Genomic DNA, 25,889 nt, shown 5'->3' with positions numbered 1-25,889 from the left:
ATTTATAAAGTGTTAACAATTTCTTTGGTGTGGTACTCCACAAAAAATCCAAGCAGTCATTTACAAGGGAAACACCTATAAGCCTTATGTCCATTAAACAAATGTGACTATATTAAGCTAAAGATTAGTCAGGCAACCAAAACATGTCTATCTTAAGAAAATTTTAATCAACAATTTTTAATCAACAGTTCAGCCAAAAGGATTTTGTTACTCAGAACCATTACACAGCCTGCCCTACACTCCAGACAGAACAAAACATTTAATTGCATTTCTAAGATGCATGTTTGCATCCTGGTTTTTAATTTATATGGCACATTTAGCATCATCTTCTGAAAATCTAGTAGGGGTAACTAGTTGGGAACAAGAAATGAATGATTTTCAGACCAAGACTAAAGCCCTTTGGCAGAACAGAGTAGGGAAACATTATGTATTACGTTTGCCCAACATTACAAGTATTTTTTGCACAAAAGTTTCTGATGTCTGCACCTTTTGCAAACACCTTCTCCATGCCCCCTCTCACTCAATAAATTGATTCACTCAAATACAGAGGTCTAAAAATCTTCACTACAAAGTTCCCTGAAATAGAAGATGAACTTTGAGGCAAAGATTGTTCAATATTACTTACCAACAAGTGTAACTTAAAAAAAAAAAAAAGCCCAAACAGAAAACCCCACCAAATTTAAAACAACTCCTTAGAAAGGGACTTTACGCAACTGTTTCTGGTTTGGCATTTACAACTAAACCAGCTGTTAAATACATGTTTTGGTTGTCTGCAAATCTAGCTACTGACCCCTTCACACATGTAAAATTAAATTTGGCAAAACAGACCATTGCCACAACGAGGTAGTTGGCCATTTCACTTCTTGTACACTCTACACATGCCAAAACTCATATAGTTAGTGACCTCCCTGGTGATCAGGGAAGCAAAGCGTGACATACCATGATAAACTGCACTCTTTGGAGCAGCTCCAGTAAAATGCCCAGACAAACTGACATGAGCTCAATTCCAAGGTATATCAGCAATCTCCATGACTTTTTCCTGTCAGTAGCCAAGACTGCACTTGCTACTTCAGAAATGTGCTGCCATGAGCAAGCAGATCTGGGAGGCTCAATTTTTGGTCCTGCTAGTGATTCATTCTGGCTGTGTCCAAATGGTATGACAAGCATGTTTAACAGCTCCTGGATAAATAGGTACACCACAGTCACATCCTGACTCCAAACTGAAGGAAATGCAGTAGCAATTATCCCCTCCTATAAACCTGCTTCTATGGAAACACAATGCAGGCAACACAGGCTTACTGTGGTCTAGTAAGCTGGATGATCAAGAGCCCAGAACCACGGAACACTTTGCCAAGCTGACCTGCCTCATTGCAGGCAGGTTAGGCCATAATTAAAAGAAAGAGAAAAAAAAAAAAAAAACAGAAAAATAAAGGAAAGGAAGTCCCCTTGAAAATCTTAACATACTACACAGAAAACTTCCTATCCCACACACATACTCATACATTACAGCCTATATACAGCCATAAAGCATAGAAAGAAAAGCTTTCTTTTCCACTAAATGTAGACAAAGCCTCAACAGGAGGTACAATAGCATCTTAAAATATAAAGAGAGATCAGCAAAGAGGAAAGGAATCAGTTGTTCTTCCAGCTCAGTGAAGACAGAACAAACAGTAATAGGCTTAAAGTACAGCAAAAGACACAAGGACAAAAAGACAGGAAAAAGTTATCAGTAAAGCCACCTAGCTAAGCATTAAGGTAAACTGCTTAAATAGGTTTGAATTCTCAGAGTATTGTTTTACTCCTAGAACAATGGGAAGGACTAGATCACTCCTGAGATCTCACAGCTCATTAATTTTATAACCCTATTAAATAACATAGAACCTACTCTTGGAAAGACTTCGGTGTGTACTTAATTTTAAGCAGTATATCACTCCTGAGATCTCACAGTTCATTAACTTTATAACTCTATTAAATAACATAGAACTTCATCTTGGAAAGACTTAGGTGTGTACTTAATTTTAAGCAGTTGACAAATCTCATTGAAGTCAGTGGGACTTCTCAGATTAAGCACCTCATTGAACGCTGCATCTTGTTCTGTCTATTCTGCACAACAAGAACAAACCCAGCTAAAATGAAAGCAGAATAAAACCAGCCATTTCAACCCACAAAACATGCTGTATTGATATGCACAGAATTGGAACTGATATCCTGAGGTCTCAAAATGAGCACTGCACTAAAGTCACCTGCCTTCCTGCCTACTGCACCATAGGAAGAAGTGGATTGTTTACAGAGCTGTTAGTTTTGGGAGAGGCTTGTGTGCTAATAGTTCGAGATGAGCCTTCAGTCAACACTTTGACCACACATCACCCTTTCCTGGGCTGGGTCTTATTGCAACATTTTGGGTTTACCAGGATTAAAACAATTTTAGTAGAGTAACTATGTAACTCTTTCATACACTGAACAGAAGAAAAAAAACCAAGTTAACCAAAAGGAGCTGTTCTATTACATTTGCGTCATTAACTTTGACTGTGGATCTGTAGAAGGCTCTTGCTTGTTTACCAACCTTTCAGGGGCAAGACTTCCTAACCTTGTATTAGGGAAATCAGTATCCTAGAGTCAGTTCCCAGCATGCAGTCCCAAATGGTTCCTGAGCTCAGAACAAGAGTTAATGACAAAAGCTTCAAGAATCACCTGGCTATCACCTTTCTACATAAGGGGTTGCTGGGGACTTGGACTACAAGCTGGACAGAAGCTCCATTTTCTGTCCTGGTGAAGGTTGTGAAGTGTTAGCATTTGTTTACTACTCTGAATCAGAATGAAGAGTACTCAACTGGTATAAAATATTTCAAAAGGAAATGTACTTTGACAGTATTATAACTCCAGTGAATAAATACAGTATTATTTAAATATCTTAAGTCAAAAAAGTAGTGATATAACAAAATAAGATGTTTTTACTTCAGTAGAAATATCCCCAGCACAGCATAATTTCAAAATGAAAATAGGTCTGATTTTTTGATACTTGTCAGTCAAGAACACAGTTTAATTCAACTTATCCCACAACATACCTACCAACTATTTACCAGTAGAGCACATTTCAAGCAAGAACATTTAAGTCACTTCTATAAATAGCTTAGACATACAATCATAGTTTGTAGTTAACTTTAGCTATTGAGTTAATTTAAAGATCCTACAGCAAAAACAGTACAAGAAATACAGGCGCTTTTTTCCTGCCTGGGAGTTTTGCTGTATTATTTGAGCCTGAGTGCTGATGCCATAAACCACAAGTCATTCCTCACACAGTTTATACAGAAATTGCAGGAGCAGGAGCAGGCCCACTGGGGAGTTGAGACAGAGAATACAAGGATCCCATGGCATTTTACACCTTTTAAAGAAAGTAGTTCAGACAGCTTGCAAGTAATGCTGTTCCACTGCTGATGAAACTGGAACAGCGACCTGTGCACATTTTGCAGCTCCAAGGCTGTAAAATGCAAGCTAGTGAAGAGGTCTTTCGAAGTGACCAGGGAGGGAGGCAGTCTTAGGAGCCCGAGATTGCTGGATGGGTCCCAAAATATTCGCGATAGTAGGTACTGGAGAACATGTAGGTCAACAATAAGGTTGGCAGCACAGCAAAGTTGCCCAGACCACACATATGTGTGAGAGACAGGAGGGTTGAGGAATAGGCATGTCTTACAGGTCAAGCAAGTGCCGGGATACACGAGTGTTGCTGGGATAGAGCAATTTGATCTGTTAGTAAGCATACCAAATGCTGGCTGAACAGGTGTCCTTCTGTCTGGCAATTGCTCTTACTGTATGTATGAAAGGCAAGTAGATCCCAGGAAGGCACAGTAGTGAAAATAATCACAAAAATGAAATGCAAGCAAAGAGCAGAGCTATGCAAATATACAATTTCCTCACCCTTTTGGACACTGAGGTTCAGTAATGTCCTCACACTCTTCTTCAACCCAGCTTGCCTCTCCTTAAAACAAATGAGTGCAATTTATTTTTTAAGACAGTACATTCTTACTGATAAATGTAAGATTTTTTTCATTTTACTGGATGATTTTAAAGTCCTTACTCCTTTCATAAAACTACAGGTACATATGAAAGATATAGGAATTTGTTGGGGATATTTACCTTTACAAACAGCTTGATAATTGACACAGCAATCTTTGTTTTCCACACAGTCATCTGAACAGGAACAATGATATTCTGGTCGCCTCTTTTCTCCACACCTGAATTTATTACAGGTCCATATGTGGGCTAAAAAACAGATGAGAGAGAAGGACAGCACAATGACTTATACAATGTTGTAAGTGCAGAACTAATAAACCAAGTGTAAAGTTAAGTCTCAAATGTTTACTCACTGAAAAGCCTTGAGTTCTCATTCATGCATAGTATTGCAAACTTTGGCACTTTGGAAAATAGAAACACCCTGAGTTCAAGAAGCATTTGGACAATGCTTTCAGGCACATAGCGTGATTCTTGGAGTGTCCTGTGCAGGGCCAGGAGTTGGACTCGATGATCCTGACAAGTCCCTTCCAATTCAGCATATTCTATGATACTATGATTCTGTTATCAGTTGTAAACACAAGTAGATCCTTTACATTCAATGAGGATAAGCATGAATGAATTTACCAGTTGAGTGAATATTTACGTGAAGCTCTTAACAGAGACACGGAAGCCAAATCTAAATGTTTGAACAGAGGACACTCAATGTTTTTTCATGCATTTTCATACATGACTAGCAATTAGAAATCCCTAAAAGCACTGTCAGAGGTTAATCTCACTTTCAGGATACTGAACTTAAGTATCTCCACTAATATCAATAGATCTTTACTTCTGTGAGAGAGGGAGAAGAATCTATTATGGTTCTAGTTACATGATACTATTGGGAAACAAGAATTTGATTCTCCACTGATGTTAAGGTTAATTTAAAAAAAAAAACACAGATCAATTCATTCCCATTCTTAGAGCTAAGATAGACTCTCCAGTTTGTTTTTAAAGAATTTTTTTAATGGAGGGAAAATGATGTAATGAAACAGACAGCAGAGTAAACTCTATGCAACTATATATACATACAAATATATATACATATATCTCAACTACATATGCAACTTTATATATACAAACAAAAAGTTTTAGGCAAATGACATGACCTTTCAATAGCAGTCAGTTGAAGCAGGGATTTGTGCCTAGTTTAATCATTTGGTTTTCAAAGTATACATTGGAATTCTAAATTTATCACTGTTGTCTCACTCAGAAATTAATGAAATACATGTAAAGAGGAGCAAGAAGAAAAATAGTTACCTGAAAAGAATGCTGCATTTGAAGCATCAAGGCAAAATCAAAGTAGAGAAAACAGTCAAGTTTTGCCCTTAGTGTTCTACCTGCACTAACAACTTCCCCTGTAAAATTTCTCTGAGGTATTTTTCACACCTTTGCCTATCTGACCTTTTCTTTCTGGCAACTCATGACAACTGCTACTCATTTTGCAATCGTTCTCCACCAGTGCAATCTGTTTTGTCATTCTGCCTTGATTCATGCTCATGACCCTTGCTTCACACTCAAGCTGGGAAGTAACATGGCAAAGGGCCTGAATAGCTGGGTAAGGAGAGATGGCAGCTTTTACAGAGCTGCTCTGTCCTTTCTCTTTTTCACTCAGGCAATGACAGAAAAATACAATATGCAGAATGTATTTCTATTCTGGGCTTGCCTGAGAATGTAGGAGTTGTCCCTGATGTCCGGGACAATGCAGGTCAGTGTTCTCTTACCCCCAGACAAAGAACAAAAAGTTGGCTGAGATCTCGAGTCGCAGTTATTCCTCCGCTTTCCAAGGGGGAAGGCAGCAGCACAGTTTGTTTTAGCCTCTCTCCTCACAGGAGAGCTATGGGAAAGCCATTATAGTGGCTATGTCAGTTCCTATGTAGTCCAGTTGGCTGAAATACAAGCTTTGTTTGTGTAAAACAGCAGCTGTACAAAGCCCTGATGTTTCCACAGGAGTCCCCAGTAACCCCATCACCACTGTAACTCCACTCAGGAATGCAATGGAAGGAGTACAAAGAGAGGGAGACCACTGGCATCAAAACCACTCCGCTGTTCAGTAGCCCCTCCTTTGCATTCACAGCCCATCTGAAAGAAATCCTGACCACAGCAGTATTCATATATGCTGAGCTGTCTCTTGTCACAGAACAGGAGAGATTGCTCCCACAATCATAACCTGGACTACCTTTTCATCCTTACCTGGTTGTATACATGTTTCCTGGTAATCTAAGCAGCAGTTTCCAAGCTTGACACAATCTTTATCACAACGGCAGCTTCCAAAGGTCCTTTCAAAGCAACGACCTTTGCAGGTTTTCACTGTAATATTGGATAGTGTTAGATGTCAGTGGCTGAGCCCAAATCAGTCAACATGCAAAAGAAATTAATACAGTCACTTTGTGAGATGACACAGCTGGTCATTCCAAACTTACAGGATGGCTGCAAAAACAGTGACAGTCAAAGGAAAGTCTTGACCCAACTGAATATTTTCTCTTACTGAACAAAAATATTTTTCATCATATTGAACAAAGGGTTTTGTTCTGTTTTAGCAAGAACATGGTGTTTCGTTACTGGCAGAAACACGTGAAACAAAAGACTACAATTCCCATTTTGACTGTCCTTGCCTTTCTGTCTCACCGGAATATTTGACTACAGCCATTCGGAAAATGGAAGATCTGTTGGAGGACGTTTTCACTGTGGGTGCCCTAGGCAATGAAATGCTTCTGCAGAGAACACTAATCTTCATTTTCATGTCTGACAGTTATAAATAATCAAACATTAATTAGAATCTAAACTGAATTGCCTATGCTTGCAACTCTCCCATGCCCATGCCCTGGGGAGGAGGAACTGAAGAAGCCTCACTTCTGCATCCCACTATACCATGAAGGTGCTATCTCAAGACACAAAAAGGGTTGTTCCAAAGCAGATACAAGAGACACAAACTTGAGTTGTATTGCTCACTAGTTTATTTTTTCTCCCATTTTAATGTGAAAAAAAAGACATAGCATTCTTCCACTAGACTGGAGTTGCTGGGGGCAGGGGAATTAAAAAAAGAAAAAAAAAAAAACAGACCAGAAACTTGTCACGTGAAGCATTAACAAAACTTAAACAGTTGGTCAGTCTGTCTAATCCTGTGCAACCACCAGAAAGGAGCGACGTAAATTCTTCATCATTTGGCTCCTCAAGAATCTTAAGGTGTGTGATATTAGGAAAAGGAGATACTAATCAGCCAATGCTATAAAGCTGTAGTAAAATGAGAAAAATACTATATATATTCTAGGGGAAAATTAATAATCTGAATTTTAGTTAAAAATCATTGTTCAACAGATCAACTTTGAAATTATTCTTGATAGTTGTTCACAAAGCGAAGCTTGATTTCTTAAAAAAAAAAAATCTTTCGTAACCTTCTACCTGAAGAAACTTCACCATCAAAAAAACCCACATATTTTTCAGGACAGAAAATAGACAGAGGAATTCCACAAGGAATGTTTTCAGGCTACAATTCTAACCAGTAAAAAAAATAACTTTTTTTCCCCCCATAATTGTCTGGAAAAGATGAAAAACAAATGTTCCAGGACAACATGAAATACAAGTTGTTGGTTGTTTTTTTTTTTTATGGTTAACTGAGAAAAGCCAGCCATGTGACACCACCACAGTGACAGCTGGGATACATGGAAGCTGCCAGATCAGACACTGAGTACCAGGATCAGTTTACCGCTCAAGTGAGTACACACAAGTGTTGAGTACACCTGAGGTTTATTTTCTGATATTTTCAGTACTCTCTAACTGATACTGCTTCAAGCAATGCATCCAATCCTCTTCTGCAGCAAGAAAGGGTGGCATTCTGGTAATACAAAAATTAATTTACAAAAAGAAAAAAAAAGCAAGTATTAGTAAATAAAAGGCATATTAGTTACCATCTTTTGAACAGCTAGGCTTCAGGCCAAATATACATCCTAGGATTGTTGTTAACATGCAGACACAGAGTACCTGTGGGACAAGAAGGAAAAGAAAGTAATCTTAAATTACCACTGAATGGTTTTGAAATCCCTCATTTTCTCTATAATGCTATGCAATTGTACAGAAATTTATAAACATGCAGATTAGGAGGTTGATTTCACTGTTTTCACCAGCAGTTTTCACTCCCACAGGTAGTTGTTATTTGCCATTAATTACTAGTGCATGAACATGAATATTGTCACAACTGGGCCTATGTATATAATTTCTTATCAAGCCATTTAACACAGATATGATGATATAGTTCTTTCTCATTTCTTTCTTGATTTCTTTTATATTATGCTTTCATGTTGATATATTTCTTTCTATATTTCTTACACATATATCCATTTTACCGAAAACTTTTCTTGCTCCAATCTTTCCTTTCTCCTTGTTTGTTCTAACAAAGTTTTGCCGTTAACCACAGATTTCAAACAGAAGGCATGGTCCTTAAGTGACATCTATAATAAAGGGAAACCTTTTCCCACTTCCTAGTATCCAATTCACACTAGATGTGGGTCCACACCATGGTAAGCAACTGTGACATGTCACATTAAGGCTGACCACAGTGTCTTGCACTGTCCACAAAATATGGCTATGTTTATTTTGGATTCTGGATTCATTAAAGTTATCAAACAAGCAGCATATTATCCTTGTCCAGCATTTCAGGGCAAGATTTAACACCGCCTCAAATACAAAGATTTCTTTTAACCTCATTGAGTATTGGATTTGGTCCATAAACTCTTTGGAAAAAGTGTATTTACTATCAGTGCATATACAGTAATTAAAGAGAAGTCAACAATGCAGTAATGAGGGCTATTCCATTCAGGTGCAGAAGGCATTAAGGTAGCTTGCCCAAAGTCATGAAACAGAAGGCACTATAATAATGCAGACTTTCTTATACAAAAGTATTTGGGGAACTTTGGGTAGGGGAGAAGGTACATGTCACTTCTCCAGTCACTTTTTTCTGTGGAAGAATTGCTTTGACGCAATACTTCAATAACTTTACTTGCATCCCTATATGAAGTCTCTCCCTTTTTTCCTTCTTTCCCACCAGTAAAAGCTGCTGAGTCAAGTCTCTTGAGTAGGATGCCTGAATCATGTTGTGATGCGGCAAAAATTCATTCCATTTTAAAATGCACCTAATTATTTATCAAGCTTAATTTTTTCAAAGACTGTGAGCACTTCAGTACCTAAAAACTATTTGTGTTGTTTTTAACAACTATACAGTTCACTGAGCATTTTTGTTCACTAAGAAGTTAATAAAGACAGTAAGAAAGCATGGAATATGCAGCATCAAAATTCAGATATTATTCTGGATTTCTGAACTACAAATTATCATTAAACAAATTATCAATATAAACAATATTACATATATAGCATTCAGGAAAAAAATGGAATGACAGACTGGACCTCATGAAGCTTTGGCCTAGGATTCTGAACCAGGCAAGTTTGGAATCTTATTCAACACCATGTATAGCAGAGAAACAAACACTGAGTTCAAATCTATCTTTGAACTGACAGGGAAAGAAGGAAAATCATAAAAGAATAAGGTGGAAAAAATCTAGCATTATCAGTGCAGTCGGATATGCAAAAACTTACAGAAAGATGCGAATCTCCATTAACTCAGCTGTCAAGAACAAACACAACTGCAGAGTTCTGTACTTGTCTTTTTTTTTTTTTTAAATCAGCATACTAACACATGCGGTATCAACAACATTTTCTGTTAAGTCAATATCAACAACATTATCTTTAATGTAAATTGTTCTGGACCTTTGAAGTCTTCCATACAAAACATCACCCAGATAAGAGCAGGCGCACAGGCAGGTATGTAACATGTCAAATGCAAGTTGTCAAAGCCCAGCAAAATCAGAGGAGAGAGTAAAGCCTGTTATTGTTCTTTTAACTTCTATTATATATTATTATTGTAGTTGTTGTTATTTGAAAATTACAAATTGATTCATTTGCTTTTAAAAAGCCAAGTTGAGCACATTTTATTTCAGGATAATGATATATTGCTTCTCTGCTCCCACCAGGAGCTGGTACTAAAATCAAGGAGTAGAATGTCCTCTGATATGTAAGCACAGACATGCTTTAAAACAAAAAAACCCTACAGCTACTCTGTCTGCAACAGCTTTATTCTCATATCTTCAAATAGCTACATGACCTATGGGACTTAAGCCACCTAAGGCATCCTTGAATGGTAAACACATTGCAGTGCCATTAAATGGACAATTAATATTCCCTTATGGAATTTCAGTGTAGTTAATGCAGGAATGGATTCGTGACACCAAATTAATGTAAAAATAAAATCTAAATAAAACCCACTCCAAAGTGATAGCATTAATACTTCTCAACATATAACTGGTAAAACCTCACAAAATTTCTCCCAAACAATTCCCGAGATTTTGGCACCAAATGTTACAAAAATCACAGTTTTGTGTTGTATTCCAGATTTTCAGTTTTACACTTCTATGAACATAATTCTAATAGGCCAAAACAAAAGGATTATGTTCACTGAGGCACATGAGTGCTGTTTTGGGTAGGAAATACTACAAAATGCAATACTAAATGCAATAATAAATGAAGATTTTGAAACTCTATTGACTCACTACATTAAAACCTCTGTTTTCTTAACATTAGTCCCAATAGCTTAAATTTTAGTCCTAAAGATATCTTACTGCAAAACACTAAAGCTTCCCCTTCTTTTTTCTTTCTTTCTTCAGTGCTTAATGAGGAAGTTTTATGCAAATGGGAAGCTTAGAGGTAAAGCATTTGACAATGTTCTAGGACAGCCAACTCTAATCCAGTGGACTATACCATGCAATTGCAGTTTAGTGTTTAAGGCCTTGAATTGAAGCTTTATCTTGAGCCTGAATGACTTTGGTCACATGCATATTATCCACACAAATGACAAATGTTCTGCTGGAACAATGAGGAGCAGCTAACACTGGTCAACAGCAGCAGTAGTCCTAACTAGGTGCAGTAAGAGGCGTTACACGAGTAGTTGACCTATTGTCAGCTCTGCAGATGATGAGGAATATTCAATACAATTGGAAAGGTTGCCTAGATACAGAAAAACATCTCACTGCTGCAGCCCAAACTAATTTACTTTATTTCTTTCTGTGTTGCAACATATCTCTGTTGCCTAGAGAATTGTGCATGTCCCATCCCTGGAAGTGCTCCAGGCCAAGTTGGAGGGGGCTTTGAGCAACCTGGTCTAGTGGAAAGAGTCCCTGTCCACAGCAGAGGAGTTGGAACTCTATGATCATTGAGGTTCCTTCCAACTCAAATCATTCTATGATTCTATATGGGATCTCACTGCAGCAGGTAGGTTACCAATATTACCTGAACTATTTTACATACAGGTAACTCAGGTTTGGGATGCTGCAGTCTGCTGCATAAAGATCACATATTTTTTCAAAACACAGAAAGAGAAGTAGCTGCATGCGTTCTTGTTTACCAGAACTTTGTTTAGCATTCTGCTGCGAGCACCAAATTCAAATCTCCAGCTACTACCACATTGTCATCCTAACACCAGCCTTGAAGGTTTAATCTGTCTTTTTTAAACAAAAGAAGAAAATCTTACCTGTTCTTTCTCTCTCATCCATACTCTTCCACTCAAAAGAGAAAGTAAGAAAGAGGTGCAATTAAGAAGGAATATGGGAATCCAACATTAAGTAGGACGGCAAATAAAATTAAAGAATCTGGCATTGTAATACACAAAAGTAGAAAATGAACATTTTGATGATCTGTGTCTTGAGAGATTGCTAGGACATAATGTCATATTCAGTTTTAATATAGTATCTGAGAAAAGGTTTTAAAACAACACAGTAACAACTGCAGAGAAGAACGTGTCCTTTTTTGTTTTAAAAATAATTTTTAGAAAGTTTGTTTTGGAATCACAAAAACATTGTCATCTAGGGATAAATCTCTGTCCCATCACTGCTTCCTTTATGTGGGAGGAAGCAATAAAAACTTTGCTTTGTAAACATTATAGTGGTTGGGAATAGGTGGTTGAGCATCTGGAAAACTGCAATCCTGAAAACATTTTAAAAGCCTTTTATTTTAAGCTGGGTAGATGGAAATATGATAACATGGTTAGAGAGGAGAATCATTTCCATCACTCATCTCTAGAACTGCAGCTGAATAGAATTTCTCAGCAGTGATTTCAGGGGGGGGTGGAAGGGCCAGCAAGTCAGCAAGCATGTAGGCTGTATACACCACATCCCAAAGAGATCCATCAACTGTACAGGTCTTAGTGACCTACCAAGAAATCTCTCACCAGCCTTAGCTACTGTCCCCTTCCCTTTGTTACCGTATTTTACTGTTCTTTACACAGTTAATACTACTGTCCCTTTCTCTTTGCTCTTCCTTAGCTGAGTCCATCTCCCCCACTCCCTTCTTCTATTCTGTATTTTCTCTGGCAAAGAATACATTGATACTTCTTTTAAGGAATATTCATTCTGAATTAAGTTTCTTTCTGTGTTGATTTTTCTCACTCTGCCTGCCATGTACTCAGTTGCTTCCCATCTCCCTTTCTTCATCCTTGGTATTCCATGGCCAACAAAACTTGTCACTCCAAGATTTAAGACACATCCATTAAAAACTATGCAATTATCAAAGAAACAATGCAAAGTAATGGTTTTCCAGTCTAACCTTCATGATTGGTTCTCACAGTTGTGTCACATCTATCCATGAAGGGAGGATGTCTAGACTGGATCTGTAATGCCAGTAATTACAAAAAACCATGGAATTTTCCAAAACCACTGGGGGACCAGTGAAAGGCATACTATGTTTTCACTGTTTTGTGCTCCTAGAATAGGTGACTAATGACCTGGACCTTAAAACTGAAATATCTTTGAGAAAGAATTTCAGCTTCAAAAGTGTAAAGAATGCAGTAACAAGTAATGAATTTCAAGCAAAAAAGGGTCACCTTCTGTCTCTAAAAGAACACTGTTAAAAACGCAGAAAGCGTACTGTATAAAGAAAAAAAACCCCTTATCTACGCTTGCCAGGGACAGTGGAACACTCGCTTGTAAAAACGATTTTTAAACAAGCATAACCCCCCTGTCAACAGCTCAGTTTCATTCAAAAGCTGCACATACTTAATGAAGTTCCCCAAACGGAAAGGAGGTGAATACTTTACTCAACCAGCACTACTACATACTTAAGTAAATCACCTAAAAAAAAGTTACCAGCACTGAACCAAGTGGACCACCTCCTCACCTCCTTCTTGCACCACTCATATTTCTTTCCACATTTGTAAATATTTTTATGATCTTCAAAGACTTGTTTCTGTTTATCCACATTCCACACCTAGAGGCCTGCAGGAGGAGAACCACTGAGGCTCTGAGGTCCTGGCTGTCCTAAAACACTAAAAGCGACTAAACTATTCTGAAGTCAGTGGATAAAAAAGCTGGAGCTTACACCCAAAACCTTTTCAGAGCTAAAAAGTTTTATTCTAAAAATATATAAGCATTATTGTTTTCCTTCTCAAAGCAGCACACAGAAGGTCTACTCTCATTCTTTCTATTTAATGTTTTCAAGACTATTATTATATATTACTACAACTCGAGGTCATTCAAAGGACAAGAATGTTTTAAAGGTAGATCAAGCCACTGTAAGATATTATAAAAAGTCTTCACTGAGCTTACCAAAGAGTAATAACTCTTCATTCAGCAGAGAATTATCAGCAGAAGACATCATCATATTATAGTTCTCTAAATACCTTCCAACACTATTCAAGCATCTGGTTTGGGGGGGGGGGGGGAGGAAGGGGAAGATACAAAAAGATAGAACAGAGTTAGCATCTGTCAGCTGGAATCTAAAATATTTTTCTCACTTGGTGCTTGCTCAACTGTATGGGTACATATTCTCCTGGAAGTCATTAGCACAAAAGCTGCTATCAAAGCACACATATTTTACTGTATCTGTTATGTTTTTCAGTGCATTTTACATCATGGGAGAATTTAGAGAGAAACTAAAGTGCAACTGTATGCTAGCCAAAAACAAGGGAAAATACAAATTGAAACTGAATTCCCAGAAACCAGAGAGCAGCTGACTCTGCTATTTAATCACCAGGCAGATTTTTGTAAAAATCCTAAGGATAAACAGGATTGAAAACTGATCTTACGAGAAAAAAGTAAATATTGCACTTTCAAATATGATTCGTTAATTCAGCACAGCAGAATAAGAACACAGATCAAAGACTACCACGTGTCATTCAGATGTGATATGAATTGCATATTGGCAACCAGATATGAATGCATGGTTGCATAGAAAGAGAAAAAACTGCCAGTAATTACGCCAACTAAAAACTGTTTTCCAAACAAGCTGCACTTGACCCATGAATAAAAGCAAAACTGATTATGAAAATATGGCCTTGAGCCATCTTCATGCCCTTCCTATTCCAAAAATCCCTTTTCAAGAATAAAGCTAAAGCTGCTTCAGTTTAGAGTACTGTCACGAGAGTTGTAACAAGAACAGTGTAAAAAGGGAGCTGCTTCTACTGGGTATGGATAATAACACCAAATATACCAAGTAAACCTATATTCAACTCCATTTTTCCAAGGCATATGCTGTTGTTACTGTTATGACAGCAACATTAACCTCCACGGGAAGACACAGCGGCCTCAAAGAGCAAGTGAAGAAATTCTGTAAAACACTGTAAGAATATAAGGAGTGTCAAAAAATTGCAGAACCACAAAGCAGTATGGGAAGAAGTTGAGACAAATTAGGTTTAATAGAATCATTTGGGTTGGAAAAAACCTTTAACATCATCAAGTTCGACTGTTTCAGTTATTCACGATAGGTTTTTACTAAGCACACTGATATCAATCACAAACACATCTTCAGCCTTGAGTCCTTTGGCAATTTTCCCAAAATGAAGAGCAGGGTTGACAAAGAAGCCATTATTTATCTCTGCACCTTTTGAATACAGCCTCTCAAAAAACAAAAATTTTGATGCTTCACAACATGGAAACATATTTGAGCCAGAAGAGGATTCAAGAACTGGCCCACTTACCAGAGATAAACAGCACAATGGAACATGCATGGCCACGCTTGATTATTGACTTTTGTTGAAGCAGCTTATAACAACATTATAGTTTTTATTATTCTATGAACAACAAACAAACAATCTTTAACACAAACTTGTACCCCAATACTACCACATATTAGAAAGAATTTATATACATAGATTTGCCTATGTGCCGTTGAACAGCAGAACTGGAACAAGGTTCATGCTCACCTGAGTTTCTTCATAAATGCAAATATTTCATTTTTTTTCTTAATAATTTTTAATACTGTCTCCAATATGAGAAACTCCTTATACCTTTCATGTTTTCAAAGCCTTTATTTTGCTCTGTTCCTTCTTTCAGTTGGAAGCAACAGAAACATAGCTTCGACAGCAAGTTGATTCAAAACAAATCACTGTGTAATTCTACTGATATTAGTGGAAGGAAGCAAAGGAAAATTTTTAAAGAGCAGGAGTTGAAAGGAAGCTTTGCATAATTCTTGTATCTTTGGTCTTGCTTGAAATCTAAGTTTTAGCACAGTAACTAAGTTGTTCTGAGTTTAAGTCAATAATTAAACCTAGAGAAAGCCTATCCACTTGAATTAACATGTTCCTTATTATTTTAGTATCCAAGAGCCTTGTAGAAGTACATGGAAGTGTGTTCAGAACAAAAGCACACTCCCTTCTCCCAGAAGTTTGGCTGTGTGTGCTTGGGGCCAGTTCTCCGATACTGGTTGAGCAATTGATAGAACTGTTTGGGAAACCCCAACCAGCCTTGAAGACAGTTCAACAAAAAGCTAGAGGAAGCCCCAGAAGAGTCATTCACCCTTGTTTTAGCCTGTTGCGCCTTTGTCCCTGTCTGAACTGTGTTAGAGCCACACAGCAGTCAAGTCCATCCTGCCCAAGCATTCTATTGACCGTAATTCACAGGCCTTCCTTTCTTTACTTTGATCTGTCTCATCACTATATACTCATCTGGCAATTTAGACTATTGGTTGAACTTGGTTAGCATCCTCAAACTTGCTGTGCTCACCTTGCTCACGTACAGTGAGATTGTCCCTTTACAATGAGGCCACAATGTGTCTGCCTTGTTGTCACTACTGGATACAGTTTTTCCTTCCCTTCCAGTGTGACCTGCCCTCAATCTGATGCCTGACAGGTAGACGAAGATTATTACTGCAAAATTAAAGAATGGTAACAGAAACCCTAAGGTGCGAATTGAGTAAGAGCTCTGAACGTTGGAGCAGGAAGTCTGAGCATGACACCAGTCATGACCCCAGTCACTCACTTGTTTTGCCTGAATGGACCAAAGGGTTGATCCTAGCACACTACAGGCTGACCTACCAGGAGGTATTCCACATTAAATTCCTAGGCACAACGTGGTTGTTTTCAGGCAGGCAACCAGCCAACAGCGTTGATAGAAGAACCAGTCACCCATCTGGGTGTACTTCAGCCTGTTGCAAGCTTTACACTCCAGCTGGAGTCCAGACAGCCAAAGGCATTCTCACACACACACACACACACACACTGCACTCCAAGAGGAGGTTTACCTAACCTGCACACTGTTTAGTCTGTGCAGAAAGCCATACCTAAACTTAAAGTGAGCTGAGGTGTGCTTAGCCAATTCACAATCACCCCTTTGACTGTGCACCCAAATTCAACCTAGTTCAGCAATAAAATTTAAACTGAGTTCTGAGTAAAGGCATAAACAAAGGTGGTCTCTACTCTCCTTTGTGAAGATTTTTATAGAAGTGGAATTTGGGGAAGATGTGGGGGTTTTGTTGTTGTTCAGCTGGGGTTGGTTTTTGTTTGGTTGGTTGGGTCTGCTGTTGTTTTAGTTTGGGGGGGGTTTTCTATACTTAAAAAAAACCAATCAAACAGAAAGGCTCAATTTTTGCAAGTGTTTCTTTGGACAAGATTTTTTACTTCATATCAGCTTCTTTCATCTAGGATAGGATACACCAAGTAGCTCTGTGAAGTAAAGTGTAAATAAAGCAAGAATACAAATTAACCCTGGAAGCCCTTCAGAGTTAAATGTGTAAATATTTCTTTATTTTTTGCTGTCCAAGCAAGCAGCAGAGCAAGATTATGATTTTTGTCTTCACTACCCAGAATGAAGCTACCCACTTGAAGAACAATAAAGAAATTGTGGGTTTACAGTTACCTTTGTATAATGAGAATTATTTACAAAGTCTTCCTTGAAAAATTCATTGACTGAAGAGGAACATTAAAAGTTACAATGATTTTAAAATTCACCAAACCCCAAACTTTCTTTTGATGGCTTAAATTGAATAACAATGTCTTTTTGTTTTATAGTTACAACTGCATTCTAATTAATGCATTTAAGCAATATTAACAGCAAGTGCAATAAAAAAAGTTTTGTTAAATGTCAGTTTTTACTGTGTCTTCAGGCTTAAAACCAAGTCACCACTGGAGCCAGAGAGCTGTAACATTGACAGAAGACAGCTGTAAGATGCTCTTGTTTACAAACATTGGAATACTTTCCTACAAAATTTTAAAATATTGGAGATTGGCCAAGAACTGTTTTAATATTTCTAAACTGAAAGCGCCTCAAAGTCTATTTAAAATATGGCCATCCTGTCACTGTCATTTTTTACTTCATATTTCACCAAAGGATGCTTGATGACAAAAAAATTAAGTCACCTAACAGTCAGTCACTTTAATACTACTTCTAAGATGTGTGGTGTTTCTTGGAACACACAAATCCCATTTAAGCTCAATTCATCACTCTCATAGGAGCAAGTAAATTTCAGCAAGGACCACTTTTCCCTACTTAAAAATTAAAAAAAAAAAAAAAGTCACATAAAGTAAAACAATACAAAAAAGGTTGAAATCGAATGATTTGCTGAGGGTCAAAAGAAGATTAGAGGAAAGACTGAACATGTCACACAGGTCTCCCAAACGCAGACAACAATCAGTCCTTCAATCCAGTGCTTAAGAACTGACTGATACCCATAGAAGTACCCACACTAAAGTTGGTTGAAGTGAATAGCCGTGTTCCAAATCACAAGGTTTCAGCAAGAAGACTTCCCTGTCACTCTTTCCCCTCCTCACATAAGTTACATTAATTCCTTAGTCTGTATGACAAGCAAAAAAGGAAAATCTGTGAGACTGGAACCAACTTTCTACACAGTCCTTCCACCAGAAAACAAGACCACATTGCAGCAATAGTAATAGTTCATCTGATAATCACACCCTTCTCAGGAGCCTGAACCTGAGAGCAGAACAGGCTTTTGAAGGGTCTGGGCCAATGCACTACTTCTCAACAAACCCAAGTAATTTCCCACCTGCTCTAACTGTTCTCCATCTTTCCTTCTCCAATAGCATGTGCAGAAGTGAAAATAAGATAAATTTGTCAAATATATCAAATAATACATACTTTGCTTTTTTTTTTTTTCTGGAGAAAGAGTACAGAAATGTATTATTAAAAAAAAAAAAAAGTACTAACCTATACAAAGGTTTGAGCATCTTCAAACATATTTAGGAGAAAAACCATCAATATGAAAACAACCAAAGAGGCATGTAATCTTCCAGATATCTATGTAAGAAAAGGTTGTTTCCACACCTTCATCTCTACGGAGGAATTAAAAACAAATCAAACAAACCTACAGCTGTCTACAAAGTCCTGGCATCCTGACCCATCTTTCCCTGTATGAGTAGAAAGTCAGCAGATATGGGTTATTTTAGAAGAAAGTGGTGAAAAACTTTCAGGACTCACATAGAATATCTTGACATCCAACAGATCTCTTTTCTATAGTTAGACTCTCTCCTGACTGCAGCAATGGTAGATATCAACTGAGACAGCAGAAACTGCCTCATTTATGATAAATGAGGTTTATGATTTAGATCTTACACATTAGGCTTAACATAGCAACCAACAGACAACTGAAAACATATTTACAGAATCATGAAGCAGATACTTCTTGAAACTATGCTAAGGTACATGGAAAATACAGATGTGGTGACAGCCAACATGGCTTCACTAAGGGCAAATCATGCTTGACAAATATGGTGACCTTCTACCATGGGGTCACAGTGCTGGTGGATGAGGGAACAGCAACTTATATCATCTACCAGGACTTGTGCAAAGCATTTGGTACTGTTCTACATGACATCCTTGTCTCTAAACTGGAGAGACACAGATTTGACAGCAGGACCAGTCAGTGGATAAGGAATTGGTTGGATGGTCATGCTCATGAGTTATGCTCCAGGGTTTGATGTCCAAGTGGAGATCAGTGAGAAGTGGCCTTCTGCAGGGTCTGTAGTGGGACTAGTGTTAACATCTTTGTCAGTGGCATAGACAAGTGGGTCTGAGTGCACTCCCAGTAAGTTCATCAAGGACACCACACTGTGTGATGAGGTCAACACATTGAAGTGAAGGGATGCCATCCAGAGGGACCTGTACAGTCTTGAGAGGTAGGCCCATACAAAGGTCAACTGTGAGGTCCTGCACATGGGTCAGGACAATCCCAGAACCAGTATAGGCTGGGCAGAGAATAGATGAAGAGAAGCCTTGACAAGAGAGACTTGGGGGCATTAGTGGATGAGAAGCTCAAAGTGACCTGGCACCCTCAGCTAGTCTGCAGACGACATGTAGCTGAGTTGGTGCAGTTGACATAACAGAAGGAAGGGTTGCCATCCAAGGAGACCTGGACAAGCTTAAGAAGGGAGCTGATGAGAACCTAATGAAGTTCAACAAGTGCAAGGTGCTACACCTGGGTAAGGACAATCCCAGAGACGAGTACAGACTGCAAGAAGGACTCATTAAGAACAGCCTGCAAATAAGGACTTGGGGGTTTTCACAGATGAAAATCTGGACATGAGGTATCAACGTGTGCCTGCAGCCCAGAAGGCAAACCGCTGTATCAACAGAAGCATGACCAGCAGGTCAAGGGAGGCAGTTCTGTCCCTCTACTCTACTCTTGTGAGATCCCACCTGAAGCACTGCATGCAGTTCTGGGGTCCTCAACATAAGAAGGGCATTGACCTGCTGTAGCAGGTCCAGAGGAGAGCCACAAAAATAATCAGAAAATTGGATCACCTCTTCTATGAAGACAGGTGGAGAGAGCTGTGGTTGTTCACTCTAGAGGAGAAAAGGCTCTTACAGCAGCCTTCCAGTACCTAAAGGGGCCTGCAAGAAAGATGCCTTTCTTACAAGGTCACATAGTGATAGAATGACTTTAAACTGAAAGAGGGTATGTTTAGATTAGATAGTAAGAAGAAATTCTTTATTGTGAGGATGCAAAGACAAACCGATTGTCCAGAGAAGTTGTGGATGCCCTATCCCTGACAGCATTCAAGGCCAGGTTGGATGGGGTTTTGAGCAACCTAGTCTAGTAAAGGTGTCCCTGTCCATGATAGAAGGGTTGAAACCAGATGATCTTTAAGGTTCCTTCGGACCTAAACCATTCTATGATATGATAAGGGACCTTAAGAGGTTTTCAGTTCAATATCCTGCCCAAAGTTGAGTCAAAACTGAATTCAGACCTGGGTGCTCAGGGCTTTATGCTGTTGAGCATTCAAAACTTCCATGGACAAAGACAACATAACCCCTCTGTGCAATCCATTCCAATGGTTAATTATCCTCATAGTGATTTTTGCCCTCCTCCCCCATATCCTGTAGGAACCTCTCATTTCAATTTATAGATATCATCTCATACTCCCACTGTGCATATCAACATAGAGCCTGGTTCCATCTTCTTGATGATATCCTCAGAGATATAATGAAACTGCAGTTAGATGTCCTTACCCAAGTCATCTCCTCCCCAGGCTGAACAAGCCCTGATCTATCAGCCCCTCCTCCTCACGTGACATGAGCTCCAACCTCAGACCACCTTGGTGGCAATCCACTGAAGGTCCTCCAGTTGAATTGATCTTTCCTGTATTTCCTGTGTGGAGGGCCCCAGGCTGGACACAGTATTTGATGTGGTATCTAACAAATGCTAGTACAGGGAAAGAAAAAACTTTCTTAGTTTACCAGTCCTCAGATATTGCCCAGCATACTTAACTGAAATCAGTGCAGAGTCTCCTAAGGATGTCATCTGTATCATGGTATCCTTCACTGGTTTCACTTTGCAGATGATTACAAGACCTTGTGCTACCCACCACTTTAGTCTGATTTTCAGGCTGATAAAGGATTCAATAGCTGTCCAAATGAAAAAGTAACTAAATCCACAGGAGTGCAGCCAAATATCCTGGATTGCTTCTCACTGCATCTGCAACCAGCAATAAAACATAGCAGCTTTCTGGGAGTAGGCACCAAGAGTTGCTCTGTCAATCTGTTAAATAAAACCATATTAATTCACAGGTGTTATATGAAGTTTAGCTATCCTCTCATTGAATTGCAGAAAGCAATTCAACAAAAGACTTCAGAAGACTATTTAGTGTTCGGGATGTGCATAAAACACTAGCCTTAGGAAAAAGAAAAAAGACTGGACTGCCTTAATGAGAAAAGTACAAAGAAAAAATTTACAGACTTACAAACTATTTTAAGTGTATTCCCACAGCATTTTTTTAAAACTTCACACTTTATTATCTTTAAGCATTCTGAAATGCTTAAGTTACTCTTTAGAGTAAGTATCTATGTCTCAGTTTGGACCTTACTTGAACTTTTTTTGGTAATTTTTTTGTCCTCAGGAACTCTCAAGCTGCAAAAACTCTTTAAAAATTTTTCTAACCACAGTGCCAGTTTAAATGAGCTTTCCAGTTCTGACAAAGGAAGTCTGAAACTGTAAAAAAGAAATGTTCTCTATGTTATTACTTTTCTTTCCTCTCAACATCTCAGCTGTTATACAGGCATGGAAAATTTTATTTTAATGGAATGAATGAATCAGACCAAAATGCAATGCCTGAGAGTTACTGGCAAGTGGGGATAAAAAGCCCTTAAACCTAAGCAAAGGCTACGCTGCTCTTGGGCAGCAACATGCTGCTCAGTCACACAACAGCAGTGAGTGAGACTGGAGAGACTACAGACAGCTCACTGGACTTTGATGAGAAAAGGTTTGAGCTCAAAAATCTGCAAGATAGTAAATGAAAAGGTGTGCTTCAGGTGTTTAGGAAAGCACCATGGATTAGTAAATCCCTCCAAGCCTGTCCCACCATTCGTGAAATCCTCCCTATGCAACAGCAACAGAAGAGTGACCTGCATGGTATGAAAACCTGCCACTGAACTTAAAGTTATGCCTGCCACAACAAACATTGCCAGAAGTGAGGGTGATTCTATACCACCTCCTTACCTACCTATACCCTCCCTCAACCAACGTCCATTCAGTAAACAACTAAGCACTGCCATGTAACACAGAGGCTTCTGGAGCAACCAACAAAACATATCTGTAGAGTGCAAAGGGGACTATAACCTTTTGCACATGGGAACTCTGCAGTTGTTCTGTAATAGGGTAAGATTGGCTTATAGACAGATGCTGGGAACATTGAGGTGGTGTTCACAAATTGCACAGACATCTACAGGTGACAGGCACAGGTAAAGGTAGAGCAGAATGTAGGCCAGTCTGTGCTTTCCAGAAAAATGGAAAGAGTAATTCAAGTATTCCCTAATGAGCAAAAATACATTCATCAGTTTTTACAAAAATTTCAACATAAACTTACCTGAAACCAGATTTTTTTTATCTACCCAAATAAAGGAAGCAATGGTGCATACAACTAGGGTAAATGCAAGCAAAGGGGGTTTACCTACACCTAGACACTTTAATAGTTCCACGTTACTATGCGAAACTATAAACAGCAAACAGATAAGGCTATTGACTTTTTTCATACATTGGAATATCATCACTGTTTTCTAAATGCATTGGCTTGTGAGAAAGAACAAACTTGTATTTCCAACTCCTGTTTTCTGCTTTCTAACACATTTAGGTTAAATATATTCCTTAATCCAATATTCCCTGCAGTATTTAGAAAGGTTTTCAACTTCGCTCTGAATACTCTACATTATCTCAGTGTTTACAATCACCAAAAAGAATACTGCATGGTCATTTACATTTACAAGTTTTAAATTATTTCTTATTAGGTGACACTTTAATCAGCATAGGATGAATCTTTTGCCAGTTCTCAGGCAATGGCTGCAATTTGGAAAATAAGAACTTAATTCAGAAAAGTACCTGCAAACATTTTAACTTGTGCTCAACTCCAGTCTTTAAGTGGCTGTGTATCTCTAGTCATTTTGTTGTATTAGAGCCTAAAACGCTCAGAGCAACAACATTACATTTTGAATAGTATATCATTATTTTCCACTATTAGTATCTATTTCTAAGCCTGAAAAAAGTTGAGCTGTTTTTACCATCCAACCACAATGGCTTTTATGGCACAACCTTAACCTGCCCAGAAGACAACAAAGTAATGAAACAAGCTTCAAAACACAAGCTTTATTTAAGGGGGCTTTTCTGATGAAAAGTTTCCAAAAAAAATTCTGTAAAGAAACTACCATAGATTTTTATATTTTTATTATGACATTCTGAGTTATCACTCACTACATCAGGAATTATGACCAACATGTAATCACTATGACATGGGTGGATGGTTCATTTGAAAGAGTAACCAGACTACAAAGCTATAGGTAAATCTGGAAAGGCACTTTGATCCTTATGCTTTAATGTATTGAAAGAGGACTACTTATGGGTGTATATATACATATATATATATGGGTAATAAAGTCTGCTGCAGTTCCACTAAAGCTTACTTCCAAGAACACTACAGTTCCTTCACCTTGATAATGATTTTAGCCTCATAATGATCACTCCAGACCTTCCACTGGAAGGTCTTATTTTCTCAGCTCTGCAGGGAAGATAATTATAATACAGCAGCGTGGCTAAAACGGGAAAGTGACCTACCTGCTAACAAAGGCTTTGGCCATTGGGGCCTCCAAACAAGGGCCAGAAGTGTCTTCAAGCAGTATTTGGATAGAAACTTTCAACCCATGGTACCTCAAATTCAGTGAAAGGCAAGTTTTTACACTTCCTCCGTCCTTTAGGCTCTTCAACTCTTTTTAGTTTTTCTAGCCATGTTTTCCTATTTTAACCTGGTTTTGTCTTCCCTGGCGTCCCCCCTACAGCAAACAGTGAAAACCACGTGATGGAAGACAGGACAACCATTAACAGCACAAAAGAATTGGAAATATTCGAACGCTGAGTCAAAAGAGTAAAATATATCAAGTGAAGAGTTACAAATCCCTCTTTCAGGTAGGTCGCTGTCTATACGCAAGTGCCACGCTCCTGCCGAGGCTTACTCCCGAAGCGGGAGGAAAGGAACCGTCCCGCAGCTCTGCTGCCCGGGGCATCCCGAGGAGCCCGTGCTGCCGAAGGCGGTCTCCCTCTTTCGACACCGCCGGGAGGCTCTGAAGGCCCCGACATCTCCTGAAGCTCGGAGCGGGGCGAAACACCTGTCCCAGCCGCGCCGCTCTTCACGCACCCGCTGGCGTGGTCAGACCGGGCACCGCCGCCCGCCCGCCCGCCCGGCCCCGCGGCGCCCCGGCCCCTACCAGAGAGAGCACTTTGTAGGTGTTGGGGTCCTTGCTCTTGCCGCCCGGAGCTCTGTCCGGCTCCTCGGCCACCTCCATGGCCGGCAGCATGGGCACAGCCGCAGCCTGCAGCCCGCCGTCAGCCGCCGCGTTCCCGCCCAGGTGGTCTTCGTGGCTCTTCCCCACCTGCTGCCCGTTCCCCTGCATGGTCCCCGCAGCTCTGCCCTCCGCCAGCCCGGACACGGCTATTAATAGCGGCTCGGTCCCGCCCCACCCCGCCTGGGAGCGCGGCCGTCGGCGGCCCCCGCTCCTCCGCCAGCCGCAGCGCAGAGGGAGCGGGATGCTCCCCTACTTCCTTCCCTGTCTTCCCGCCCCGCTCGGTCACTCCCGCTCGGCCTTTCTCCCCCCTCCCTGCAGGTGAGGGCGGGCCGCGGCCGCCCCTCCCTGCGGGCAGGGCAGGGCAAGGAGGCGGTGCAGGTCCGGAGGACATCACGCTGTTCCGAAATAGCGTCCGGGGGAGGGCGCTGGGCCGTGTTTACGAGGGAGCGCGGAGCAAGTTTCCGCTGCCCGACCCCCGGCGCGGGAAGCGGGTGGAGGCGGTGGCGGAGCTTTCCCCGCAGCCGCCCAGTGGTGGTGGCACAGGTGTGCGCGGGGGCGGGGGTGCCGCTCCCGGCGCTGCTCCTGATCCCGATTCCGGTGCTGCCGGAGGCACGCAGCCAGCCCCCGGTGCGCGTTTGCACCCAGAGCGCTGCCAGGTTCTGGTCCCCTTCGCAGGCTGACGGTGCTTTGCTCCCTGCAGTTATCGCCCTTTCCCGAGGAGGTTTTCTTCTCCCGTCCACAAGTAAACGCGGGGCGCCCACGGAAATCCCCCACGCAGGGCATCGGGCCAGCTGGGTGCCCGCACACCGGGGCGCAGCTCGGCAGGCGGCTTCATCACCCGCCCAGGGGACATTGCTTCTCCTTTGGGGTGACTTGGGCGTAACGCCCCCAGGCCGGGCCGTGCTCGGAGAGGCAGCGTTGTCGGGGTGAAATTCATGTTGGGTGCCCTTCAAGCACCACCTGGTTCCAGGGAGTTACTTCCCACTCACTCCCACTAAATTCACCCCTACTTGTTTGGCAAGAGAAATATGCACCACGGGCGTTTGTACCTATGCTGACTGCCCGTGGGGAAAGACAGTTCACCCTACGTGTGTAGGTAGTGACTGCAGGGGCTGGCTCCAGGGGTGGGTTATTTTTCCTTCCTCTAAGAAATGTAGTAGTGTTCAGTAGCATCAAGACTTGCGAAGTATGCTTAAGCTTGAAATTGCTAAAAGTATCTCATTTTTCAATATACTATGTTATTATATTATG

At 40.1% G+C, this 25,889-nt stretch overlaps 1 protein-coding gene across 3 annotated transcripts in view; it reads right to left on the bottom strand.

Moving 5' to 3' along the window:
• The window catches only part of ENPP1 (ectonucleotide pyrophosphatase/phosphodiesterase 1), a 54,431-nt gene extending 29,670 nt beyond the window's left edge, over positions 1 to 24,761 (bottom strand). The window contains exons 1-6 of one of the 3 annotated variants that reach the window (XM_027632335.1): positions 23,914 to 23,951; positions 11,624 to 11,654; positions 7,956 to 8,028; positions 6,241 to 6,357; positions 4,135 to 4,260; positions 3,916 to 3,976 (exon numbers count right to left, since the gene is read on the bottom strand). In XM_027632335.1, coding sequence (XP_027488136.1) covers positions 3,916 to 3,976; positions 4,135 to 4,260; positions 6,241 to 6,357; positions 7,956 to 8,028; positions 11,624 to 11,654; positions 23,914 to 23,936 — 431 coding nt within the window. In that variant the 5' untranslated portion in view covers positions 23,937 to 23,951. Of the gene's footprint in view, positions 1 to 3,915; positions 3,977 to 4,134; positions 4,261 to 6,240; positions 6,358 to 7,955; positions 8,029 to 11,623; positions 11,655 to 13,691; positions 13,728 to 23,913; positions 23,952 to 24,560 lie in introns of those variants that run through there. The other 2 variants (XM_027632330.1, XM_027632342.1) reach the window with 2 other exon arrangements.
• Positions 24,762 to 25,889: the final 1,128 nt, after the last annotated feature.

Source organism: Corapipo altera, unplaced genomic scaffold (assembly GCF_003945725.1).
Source record: "Corapipo altera isolate COAL_440 unplaced genomic scaffold, ASM394572v1 2b, whole genome shotgun sequence".
Taxonomy (NCBI): domain Eukaryota; kingdom Metazoa; phylum Chordata; class Aves; order Passeriformes; family Pipridae; genus Corapipo; species Corapipo altera.
The sequence above is the reverse complement of the archived record's forward strand: the minus strand, read 5'-3'. Positions and strand labels throughout refer to the sequence as shown.